The 12,333-nt window shown below is 32.1% G+C and overlaps 2 protein-coding genes and 1 long non-coding RNA gene across 3 annotated transcripts; 2 read left to right on the plus strand and 1 right to left on the minus strand.

Moving 5' to 3' along the window:
• The first annotated feature begins 1,454 nt into the window (after window positions 1-1,454).
• On the plus strand, window positions 1,455-2,534 carry LOC134250754 (uncharacterized). Its single transcript, XM_062733112.1, has 2 exons — window positions 1,455-1,540; window positions 1,660-2,534. The coding sequence occupies exon 2, from the start codon at window positions 1,665-1,667 to the stop codon at window positions 2,532-2,534; it is 870 nt and encodes a 289-aa protein (XP_062589096.1). The 5' UTR covers window positions 1,455-1,540; window positions 1,660-1,664.
• A 3,591-nt stretch (window positions 2,535-6,125) lies between these two features.
• On the plus strand, window positions 6,126-9,724 carry LOC134250766 (uncharacterized). The gene is made up of 7 exons (XM_062733122.1): window positions 6,126-6,224; window positions 7,386-7,439; window positions 7,868-7,966; window positions 8,048-8,180; window positions 8,459-8,562; window positions 8,852-9,040; window positions 9,267-9,724. Exons 2-7 carry the CDS (start codon window positions 7,395-7,397, stop codon window positions 9,282-9,284), a joined length of 588 nt encoding a protein of 195 aa, XP_062589106.1. The 5' UTR covers window positions 6,126-6,224; window positions 7,386-7,394; the 3' UTR covers window positions 9,285-9,724.
• A 1-nt stretch (window position 9,725) lies between these two features.
• Window positions 9,726-11,187, minus strand: LOC134250778 (uncharacterized). The gene is made up of 4 exons (XR_009988599.1): window positions 11,073-11,187; window positions 10,903-10,939; window positions 10,729-10,799; window positions 9,726-9,774 (listed from the first exon to the last, which is right to left on the minus strand). It is a non-coding gene; the product is annotated as an uncharacterized LOC134250778 (long non-coding RNA).
• Between the last annotated feature and the right edge of the window lie 1,146 nt (window positions 11,188-12,333).

Here is a 12,333-nt window from a genome sequence, read left to right on the forward strand (position 1 = left end):
TATATTCCATTTGATTTCCATTTGGGTCCATTTGAGTTTCCATTTGGGTCCATTTGTTTCCATTTGGGTTCCATTTGAGTAAATCGACGCACCCGAATTTTTCTTTTTGTATGTGTAAAATGAGCAAGAACCCCAATATACAGTATGAGCGGAGAAATAAAACTGACTTTAGACTAACGCTTTGCACAGAAATATATAATTTTAACGAGAGAATGTTCGATCTAACTTAAACAAAGATTCAGGGGTATATATAGTTTTTGTCCCGTCAAACCAACATATATATTTGACCTCTTGGCCTGAAAGTTTGACCCTCTTTTGCAAAAAATTGCGCAACTTTAACCTTTGACATAATTTTTGAACATTTGGTGTCAGGGTTTTTCATATTTCACATGTCTTCATCTTGACAAAATCTTTTCACGAGTGTAAATCTTTTGACCTGTTAACCTTGACTTCTGAGTTTTACTCACTTAAAAAAAAGTTTATAGAATGACCTTGTGATGGATTGAGGGTAAAGACAAACAATCAAGTTTTTGTAGTCAGAAAGAACTCGCTAAAGTCAGCCCATGAACTATTGAATGAAATTCGCCAGAGGTCCCATAGAAACAGGTTGATTCGTGACCCCTGGTACTGCGAGGATAGCTATGCCGGGGCATCAGTGTCTCACACACACATCTTGTTCTTTTTAATGATACCTATTTAATATTATGTGTTACATCATATTGTTTTAATCCCCCTTTAAAACCCCCCTCTTTGTTCGACTGAAAACATATTAGATTCAACTAGTATTATTTTATTAATAACTATTTAGAGTGACCGGTGAAATTTTTAATATAATCTGCAGTGGATACATGTACAGGCACTTCGGTGACCCACGTCACCTGACTGTACGTAAAGTTACTAGTATACATGCATAGTGGTATGTCTGCCGAATTAACCCAATTCTCTTGAATTTTAATCAGTCTACTTGGCTAGATTCCCTACAAATGTAAAACTTCTTCACTATGAAATGTTTACTCTCATTTGCTTAATAAATGTTAAAACAATGGAAGATTATTAAAAGACTTAAGGTGTAGACGAAATATCAAGTACACATTGACAATATCTAATAATGCACCAGAAAATCATTCATTGACCCAGTCACTGAAATAAGAGTTTCTAAAATTAAACAACAACAAAAAAAAAACAATTAAGTCAGTTGGTATATATATGCAATTAAACTTTTAAAGGGAGCATAATCCACTTAAAAAGAAAAATATTTAAACAGGAATTATCGCAGCAAGAGAATATATGAATTCCTGTTCTTTTATTAGAACTTCGTTCTACTTGGACTGGTTGTTTTGCCATTTTAACAAAAAGAAAAGATAAGATTATGTGTTTTTTTTTCTGTTTGCATTTTGTGTGAACTAAATAGGTAATACATTTAAATAACTTGTCAGTTGTTTTGTCATTTGGAAGGATAATTCACAAACGCTCGGGAAGCGGACACTTTCACTGTGACATACCGCATTAAAAGTAACTGAACCTAACAACCAGAGAACAGGTAAACTTCTACAGCTCCTTTTTTCTAGTTATCAACCTAAATGATTCAATTACGTCATAGTTAATTTAGAACAATCATATACATAATACATGTACATATAAAATTTTACTGGATTTCAGTTAGAATGGAGAGTGCCATTGCCATTGTTCAAACTCCTACAGAAGAGTTTCATAGAAGAAGCGGCTTAAAGGACATCAGAAACCCAAAACACAGTGAAAAACTAACTTTTCTTCGGTATTTCAGGAAGTACACATCGTCTTTACCATCCGACTGTAAACCGTGGAAGATAGCCGACATGACTTTGATCTCCAATGGCCGCTTTGCGATTATGGACACAGCAAATACAAGGCTTAAAATTTTTACCCCTGATTTTGTTCACGTTACCAGTAAAATCCTTTCTGACGATTCACACAGTCTTACAAGTTTACAAGGAGATAAAATATTCGTGATGGACAATACTTTGGTTAGTTACTATCTATTTAGCAAAGGGAAACTAAGTTTAGAGGAAAAATTCGAATTGACTGGCATGCACTATGATATCTTTAGTGATGGAAATGTGCTTTTTCTAATTAAATTAACGACTTTTGTAGTAAAAAATGACAAGTTTGAGACTCTAAAAACCATTGATTTCAAACCAACATTAGGATACACGCCAGATACCCTTATGTTTGATAAAAATGAAAACATTATATTTTTTAACTGTGACACCTGTTCTATTGTAAGTTGGGATAAATTTCAAGCTGAAAAATGGCGCCTTAATGACGTAGATTCTTGTATAAATATTCACAATTATGGACTGGGCTGGATCGTAGTGGGTATGGAGGAGGTGGTTTTTGTTGATTTAGGAGGGCGCACGTTTGAGCAGTGTCTTGGGGACCCGGAGTGTGAGGATTATAGATGTTCTGTAATAGACTGTGAAAGGAAGAAGCTGTTTCTATCAGACAAGAGAAATGTATATGAGTATGATCTGGAGATACAAAATGTAATGAAATAAGTATTTCAATATAAAATTTAGTATATACGAAAATATTATTATATCATTATTTGTTTATTGTCTGAGAATTGTTGCTATTATATTTTTTATATAGACAAAACATAAGAGAAATTGCAATGAAAATGGAATTGGAGGTATTGATCTAGACATTTTCAGATTCTAGTACTGGTGTTGAAAATAATTGGAAAGTGCGTTACACCTCATTCTTTGTTAAATATCATTAAATATATACCATCTGTTGATACAATGCATTATGTCATATTAAGAACATCTACAACGCATAGCATTTGGTCCTTGTTGTTAGCAACAAAGGATTTCTATTCAAAACTCCTTGTTGTCACCCCCTTTAAGAACACTTGTTTCTTTTGTAACCAATGGCGGGATCGCACTAGTTATCATATATTCTGTTAAATTAATAACATTGTTAACAAATTATTTCTTTAAAAACCAAATAATAAGATGCTTAAACAATGCACATGTACAAAGTCATTCATTCCTTAACATAACCTTAGGCAACATCGGTTCATTCCAACTCGAGAGACAGCGTAATATACACTGCAAGAGGACACTCGAATTTCATAGCAATAAATGTTTGCTATATAGTTATAAATCAAAATATATAAACTTGAAAAGTTAGAGGAATTAAAGAAGTTTTAAGTCAGACCAAGAGGATCTAGAGGGAAATACTTTTCAATATTTTCATACCGCAGTATTAATTTAAAATTTTTGCAAGGGCTTTCGTTTGAAAAACATAACGAAAGCATTTTCTTTAAATTAAATAAATTGCATTCATTTCGATAACTGTAATAAAAAGTTATTTTAAATAGTTCGTTCAATTTATTAACATTAATAAAAATGTAACTCGAAAATTTACTTACATTGTCATTTTGCAAAATTATTTTGATAAAAAAAAATATTCTGATAGTACACAAAAGAACTCTGAAGATGATATTAAAAAGATGCTCGAGTTTCTAATTGACAATATCTATGTGGTTTTGGATAATCTTCTGGAATTCCCATGGGTACCAATCGCTTCCGTTATTAGCATACCTATTTTTATTCATATGAAGCAGAATTTATGCAAAATCTTAAACGTGAAAAGAAGAAAACATTTCCTCTTGCCTTCAACTCGACATTTAGATATGTCGACGACGTACTGTCAATTAACAATGGTTATTTCCATTCTTATGTCGACACGATACATCCCTGCGAGATTTAAAAGATACCAGAGGGACTGACAATCTGTTTCATATTTGAATATTTTAGTGGAAAAAAAACCTTATTAATAATGTAACAACAAGGCTTTATGATAAACGTGATGACTTTATCTTTTCTATCGTCATCTTCCCTTACTCATATGCAGCAATATATCCCAATCACCTGTATATGGGATTCATATCTCTCAGTTGATTCGATACGCAAGAGCAGCCTCCACGTATGTACAAATTCTAAAACGAGATAAATGATTGACAAACAAGTTGATGAAACAAGAACATCAGCAGTCATCTTCAAAGTCATCATTTCGTAAGTTCTATGGTCGATACGATGACCTTGTCAGCAAATATAATTGTCCATTATTTACACAGTGAATTGACGACGGATTTTTCCGTTATTTCCCGATCATGACAAGGAGCACACGGCAAGTGTTTCCGGTCGGCAGAGGATGCTCACTCTTCCATGGCACCTGATCCCACCTCTGATGTTTTGGAGGTCCGTTTTTTGTCTGCTTCTATTTTGTACCGTTTTACTGACTTCTGAGCTTGAGTACGGTTTGTTATCTCCATATATTTCACATAATACATGTACCTCGAAAAACCTGAGTCAGAAAAAGATAGGTAAAATGAAAGTTGCAGGTATTTCTGGCGAGACATTTTAAAGTGTAGAGGGTCCTTGTCGCGATAAAGAATGGCCCTGAGTACCTAGTAAGAGTCTTGATTTGAAGTTTTTCACCTGCACGTGGCATGTACGGTGACGTCTCATAAGAGTAAAACAATCTTGCAAAGAATGTAAAACTACAGAACAGTTATCTATAATGGTAGTTTAAACATTGTCATCTCCTCTGTCATATTAGTTTTTGAATTTTCATTTATGATGTTAAATAAATAAAGAAATTGTCTTCTATGATGTAAGTTTATAAATTATCCGTCATAATTTAAGTTTGAATATTATAATTGTTCTCTATCCTAATGGTATTTTATATATTTAAAAAATTATTAAATGAATTTCCAATCGGAAAACTTTTCACTCTAACAAATACAGACGTCGTTTAATACAGCATCACCGGATACCCACGCGATGAGTAAAAGATGACATCACCCCTGGGTATCCGACGATGCAAATACAGGGGAATGGCTTCAAATTTAGAGCTATGCTCGGCACCCAGCTTCATTGAACATGTATTTAGGGATTTTATCGAACCCACTCTTGTCACACAAAGCTTAGATTTTAAGACCAACAACTTTCACATCAACGTACAGCTTGGCTAAGGAACAGTCGAGCAATATTAAAATAAAAAAAATTTGATATACATGTAAATTGATTTCATAATTTTTCAAGATGTTAGTCTATAAACTTTTGTGCATTGGTCCATATTGCACTTGGCGTATTGAGATGCAATAATTTGAAGTATTATTTTTGTGTGTCACGAACAATGATAATTTAATTTAATAAATGTAGTTAACAAAAGGAATCGTGAACAGGGACAAAGCAACACCCCCTCCCCCTTAGAAAGATGAGGTGCCTAGAATGGAACAGCCTCCGCCATGAGCTCTATGTATTGATAGGTATACGAAGTACTTAGTAGTCTAATTTATTATAAAAGTATTGAGCTGACATATGTCAAGGATTAATTTAGATAAAATACTGCCCAACAATACGCTAAATTTCTAATCTAGGTCATTATATAACGACATAATAATTTGCAAAAAGCAAACTTTGAAATGGGTTGCTAAAATCCATGTAAAATCTACTTATTTGTCAGACGTCAGCCTCTATTTAAAATCCGAGCGTACTCAGAGCGTGCTTTTGAGTATCGAATCAGTTGGGAAACACTAACAGCATATGCAGGTGGAATATTATTACATAAATAAGGGCTGTTAACGATGTAAAAATCTTAAATCATCCCGTTTCTCTTACGGTTTATTCATTAGTTTGCCATTCTCGTCTATAGTCAGTAAACATCAAAATATGAACAGATTGATGTGACAGGCTCTTTGGTGTCTTCTGTTTCAGGTTTACTGAGAAAATATTGCGTCGACATATACCCAAGGAAATGGAACTTACTATTTTTAAACGGACAAGGAATATCTAAATACCTAAACTAAACTAGAATGCTACTAGTATTTGATAGGATTTATGGTTTGAAGATGTCGTAAAAAGAGACATGTATGCTTATAGTTTTAACATTCTGCAGAAAAAATCAAGTTATATTAGTTTATCATATGTAAATTTATGCCAAATCGACATTGAAGTACTTTTTTTCAGTATTGTAGATCATTACAAACAAGATTATGCAGATGAGCTACATGGACCTAAGGCCTCTGTTTAGGTATACTTGTTCTTTGTTAAAAATAAACAAGTGCCAGCATGACTCTTTGACAATTAGCCATTAAAGTTCAATAAACTCGTGGTATTTAAATGAGCCTTCTAGAACTGGTGTAATCATCCCAAGTTATCAGGAAAACTACTGAGGTAAGTGTTTACTAACAATCAAATACTTCTTTTAAAACATTTTTTTAAGTAGTACCTACTATAAATAGCTAGACAATTTCAGAGATATGTATTTAATATTTTAACTTTGATTCCATTGGAAACTCTCTAGAAATGAAAAAAAAAAGAATGTAAACTTTCATTCATGATGCTTTTTAAATATGAATAAAAACCGATGGAGTCTGAAATTACTACATTTGTACACAAGAAATTAAATGCCTGCATTTTTATCACTTCAAAGTTCAGGTGTCTTGCACAAATGCAGTGCTATGATAAGCATATCATTCCAGAAAGATCTAGTTTATTCTATTAAGCATTAATAATTATGTTTCTCATATAGCCATTATAATTGTGTTTTTTATAAAATATACATTACGTATAATGGAATGCAGTAGTACACGAAATAAACTATTTCATTGAGATATTTTGAAAGCTATTATAAAATGTTGTATTGATGACTCCGAAGGAGGTAAAAAATCAATATCCTAAGTTAAGTATGGTGCTCGGATTGGGTCATGTGCAGGGTGCAACACTACACTGTTATCTTGTGTAGTCTGATATAGACTGTGGATCTGTAGATCACTGATCTGGAAAAATCTCATTAACGACCCCTCTGATCACCCATCCTCATTTTCCAGACAATCACCAAAGCTCTGGGAACTTACACAATCATGTATATACTGCTGAATATTGATACTAGTGACGATGTTTTGCATTCACACAAAGACCTGTATAATGCCTGCAAACGGTTATTGCAAACATACTGAATCGAGAAAGGACAGGTCGCAATATTACAATTCAACTTCTTTTTGTTGCACGTGGCAGCTGTCATATGATAAAATATGAAATACATGTATTTATAAAATTAAGGAAGATGAAATGATCAAAACTTTGCATTAAATTGCAAAAGACAAGTTTCGACAGTATATAATTAATTTCCAAAGCGTTAAACTATAACCAATTACCTTCGTCAAAACATCACTCTAAAAACAATTGTAATTGAAAATCTATCTAAAAACCTAATTGTTTGGCTTTATGTTTTAAGCTTTAACCTTTCGATCCGCAGCATTCGGAGAAGTATTCTCTTTACCCAACACCAATCTCCTTTCAGCTGCACAAACGATCTCTCTTTTTTGTTTTTAGGTTATAACGATGGCCAAGTCGTCCGACAAACAGCTGACTTATCCATCGGAGGAGGTAAGTACATATCTATTTTTGCAAGAAAGTTTTTGGAGGTATTATTGCACACATACTTTATTCATAAACATATTTTACGTTTTAAATTCGCCTTGTCATAGTTCTGCTTTAGAAATTAAGCTGTGTTCTTCAAATTCGCCCAACCATGAAGAGAGCGAAAGGGGGTGAAAATAAAACGGGGCAAAAATTTCCCTGTATATAGTTTTATTTTGAATGCAATGACTTTGATATCATCAAAATGCATGGGGGTCAATATTCGTGGATTGTTGATATTTTACAGGTTTATGAAGATGTAATTTCGTGTATTCATAAATATCAACAAACGGAAATATATGTATAATAGGGATCCACGAAAACTAATGATATATTTCTCATTGTTTAATAAGATAATTACCGACTTATTGGATTAATTCAATAATGTGATCTAGGTCGATCCATACGAAGTTTTGTCTAAGAAGATTGGACATGGTGTAGAAGATGAATTAGAAGTTGAGAAAAAGACTTCTGTTCCAGAAGGGAAACTATTGGTAAGATATATTTCTAGGTAAACATAACTAATGAATACATTAAGACTTTTGGTCTGCAATAAATTCAATGCTTGATTTTAGAGCCATTTTGTTACGGGCAACCAGGTACAGTTAGTCTCGAAAATAAGTGGGCGTTCTCTAAGGATTGTGCAGGATCGTGTAGGTAAACTCAAAGTGGACGGCCGGGGAGACCTAGGAGAAAAAGAATGGAATGGTAATACTTTCTTTTAAATTTGTTTATTTATGTCATAAGAAAAATTATTGGGAAAGGGAGGACTTTTTTGATGTTTTCTATTCTGTGCTTATTTTCGATTTTGGGGGTGGGGATGGGTAGCATTGCATCCTGTGTTTGTCAATCAATTCATTGTTCTTTAAATGAAACACTACCCAAACTTAATCTTATAACGCACATTACGTAAAAGTCAGCTTTCTATATTTTTTAATAACTGTGGATACGTATTTACAGTCTTACACTGTACTATGCCGTTTCAGCTGTCTGGACAGTTATAAATGAAAAGCACAACATGGAGATTCGCCTTCATAATAACTTTAATTTCCTGTCTATAAGTAACGGAGAGACTAAAATTGTTCACGTGGTGAGTACAGATTTGGTATTACATGTATCACTGTGGAAACACAGTTACAGACAAGTTTACATAAATAGTATATTTTTCTGTCAATTTGTTCTGTCATTATTTGTAATATCATTTTTCATTATTAAAATAAACTAGAAAAACAAATATTTAAAGAATACTAGTACTACTTTCTGGTTTTTATATTCAATAACGTATCATTTTATCTGCAAATGATTTACTTAAAGAAATAAAATAAATTCATATTAACATAACCTTCTTACCTATGGTGTATGGTTGACACAACTTTTAGCCCGAAGAAAAGGAGCACGATAGGTTGGATACGCTGTTTCTATTGGTTCTTGATCCAGAGAACTTCGTAGCCCTGGAGTCAGTGAAGGAACCTGAAAATTGTGTGGGGATAGAGGCAAACGGTTCCTTGAGATCGGCGGAGAAAACCTTTGTCCATGACGATCATGCCATGTTTGGTGTACATTTGATAGTAAGAATGTTTTGAAAATACTAAAAAATGCAACAACAAAAAACGAATAAAATACAAATTGATGAATATGTATGCAGCTTTATTTTAAGATAAAACAATATTAACTCAGTAGACAACCACAGATATTCGCTTGTAGTATGATTTATGCCTTATGCAGCACACTAGTACTCTAGTTGATCTTTTGACAATATGTATAATATGTCTGATCATTTGTTTTCTTTTACAGAAGCCAGATGCTAAATGAATTATGAAGATTTGGGCCTGAGAGGTGTGAAAGCTTCCCAAGTAAAGGCAACTCTATTGATAAGTAAACTAATTAATGAGATGAACACAATGTATTGTTTTTCCACACTATTAATAACCTCACTATTTTCAGTGTTGACTGCAGTATATACATAAACAAATAAATGATACAGAAAACAATAAGTATTCCAGAAAATCATGAAAATTGTACAACGTCTATAGATGTCTGAAAATTATTTAGCTAAATTATTTTTAACATGGATATATATTTGTATTTTTTTTATACATATTAAGATTTTTTTATACATATTTAGATTTTTTTGTAATATAATTATGTAGCCTTTTTTATATTAATGCAAACAAATCTTGATTCATTTTTTTAAAAATATCAACGCCACTGATATTTTTTGTTGTAAGAGGCCGTCCATAGTGCACGTTGTGTTTTTTTGACGCATAGATACAATTAAACTATGCTGTATTCGTATAATGCTCTGAAAAATATAATATTGGAATTGAATAAAAAGTCAAGATATGAAGAGGTATATAATGTTGAATCCTTCAATTAGAATTTTCAATTTAAATAGCATTTACAACCCTTTCAAATGCAGTCACTATTTGTATACACAATTATTTGCATAGAAAATAAATTAAAATGTGCACTGGAACATTTATTCGAAACCATTTTCCTAACACATTTGTTGTTCAATATGCATATTTATGATAAATGTTCTTCACTTAAGCATATTTCATACGGTTAGAATTATGCGAAATAATTATTTTTTTGCATATTGTTTTGTCTGTTGTTCTTTAATCAGCAAGTATGGGACCACTCTAATTTAAACGTGGTGGCTTATTTGTAGTTGAATAAATGTTTAATATCTTGGATACAAGATTTCTGTTCTTATCTAAGAAAATGATATATATTTGTGTTAAGTGGTTAAACTGAAATGAAAATCTTGACATCAGTTTATTTTTCTTAAAGAAACTTTTTTTTAAAAGTCAAATATGAAAAAAAACTTGACAGTCACGAGTATCGTATATATGACTACTCTTAAATGTCTTCTTTAAAACATGATTTTTTTTTCCAATATAAAATTGTTCTAAGAGGATACCTTCATTTTTTTCCCCTTTCATTAAAAATGAAATTAAAGTGAGATCGAAAACTGGTATATATCTTTGGCACATCAAACTGAATGAAATAGATAATTTAAAATAAGGGATGTCAACGAACATTCAAATATTCATTCGGTGAGTTCTTATTCGAAAAGGACATTTTGATTCGAATATTCGTTTTTTTTTTAAAGTATACATGCATTTAAAAGAGAGACAGATAGAATCAGCATATAATTTAAAACAAAATTAATTGATACTACTCTTGACTAAATTAAATGTTCAATTCAGGTTAAAACAGTATGAAAAAACATGGAGCACAGAAATGCATGTACCTGCGTTATCATCCACTACTTTAGCATAAACATTTTCTTGTCTGTAATTGTCAAGTTCATCATACTGGGATCTGTAAATGTTAAATATATCTATATTTTTATCAAAAGATTAACTCAAACATGTAATATTAATTATTATTTCTTTATTTTATGTATGCGTTTTTATTTGCTTACCTTGAGGTTTGCTCTTGATCCTCTTGATGAACACCTTCTAAAACAAAGGAAATAATCATGCTTTTATAGCATTAAATACAGGATAGATTTTTTGGTTTCTTCAAAATGTTAAGAGCTATCATTTCTGAAATTAACATGTTTTGCTCACAAGAAACAAATACTTTATTAACCATCTGTTCCTTTGGCGACGTCCAGATAATGATGGTCCTCTTCCTTAGCTATATTCTCCATTACATAGTCTGGATTTTTACTAGAATAGTTTACTTTATAAGTTGGCCCTGAATTAAAGTGTAAAAGTTTTAACATGCATTCTCTGTAAGCACCAAAAAATTTACTATAGGGCTTGGAAACGACATATCTCCAATTTTGATGAAATTTGCACCACAGGTGTACCTTGGCACAAAACCAGCATATATGGTGTCAGAAGTTTCCCACGTGCACCTGGTTGCCATGGTGACGGATCCATTGAATTTGGCCATTTTCGGCCATTTTTGACCAAACAAATACATGAAAATTTAGGAAATATGAATGCATTTTTGTCTTTACGTAGTAGACTCAAATATAAATCTTTGTATCATAAGAAAACATCAACTTTAAAGGAATACACGGCATATAATCAGTTATTTCAGAATTAACCCACTCTTAGAAAATGGTCCTGCAAAATGGCATGGTTTCTAAAAATGTGAGAAATGGAAAATTTGGCATTTTTTGATAAATTTAAGGTTAAATAAAAAAAATTGTCTACGGAAATTTTTCAAATCTTATGCATGTCGTCAAACATCAGTATAAGAAGTGTCTCCTCATGAAAAAATCGGAGTGGGATCTCAAGGCTATTTTTAGTAACATGTATCTAAAAATAGACATATTTCAGAAAAATCCAAAAAATGAAATTTTGGCAGAGTTTATGATGGCATTGCTAGGTAATTATGATATATACTGTAAAAGTCAATATGCCAATGCCAGAGACTGGACACCAATAACTAAAACGCATATTATTTTCAGGGATTTCCGTTTTCTATTTATAGCTTCAAAGGTCTAAATATAGACATGTCTCATAAAATGCTGAAAAATGTCAATTTCCCATCATTTTGAAGCTTCACCAAGTCTTAAATAATAAACATACGGATCTCTCCAATATTCCATCAATAAGGACAAGGAATACTTTAATAACTCACAAATTATTGAGGACAGGCTCTCATATCTATAAATAGTACAAATGTCTAAAAATAGACACATGTGAAGTTAACTGTTTAATGACGATTTTCCATTAATTCTCAAATTAGAGATGAACAATTTACCCACTCAGTGTCATTAACTGCAACTGGCATAATGTGACTGACAATAACAGACAACATTCAATGGAATGCAGCATGATAAGCAGAGGTTTCCATTTCTATTTATAGTAACACATGTTTAAAAATAGACATAATG

Source organism: Saccostrea cucullata, unplaced genomic scaffold, assembly GCF_032062105.1.
Source record: "Saccostrea cucullata isolate Sc308-1 unplaced genomic scaffold, CSIRO_AGI_Scuc_v1 ctg21220, whole genome shotgun sequence".
NCBI lineage: Eukaryota > Metazoa > Mollusca > Bivalvia > Ostreida > Ostreidae > Saccostrea > Saccostrea cuccullata.

What these genes read in the sequence shown, in the direction of transcription:
- LOC134250754 (XM_062733112.1), top strand. Translation starts at nt 1,665, where the DNA reads ATGGAGAGTGCCATTGCCATTGTTCAAACTCCTACAGAAGAGTTTCAT.
- LOC134250766 (XM_062733122.1), top strand. Translation starts at nt 7,395, where the DNA reads ATGGCCAAGTCGTCCGACAAACAGCTGACTTATCCATCGGAGGAG. An exon ending in TTCCAGAAGGGAAACTATTG is followed by an intron (nt 7,967 to 8,047) that starts GTAAGATATATT and finishes GCTTGATTTTAG; the next exon opens with AGCCATTTTGTTACGGGCAA. An exon ending in AGGAGAAAAAGAATGGAATG is followed by an intron (nt 8,181 to 8,458) that starts GTAATACTTTCT and finishes ATGCCGTTTCAG; the next exon opens with CTGTCTGGACAGTTATAAAT.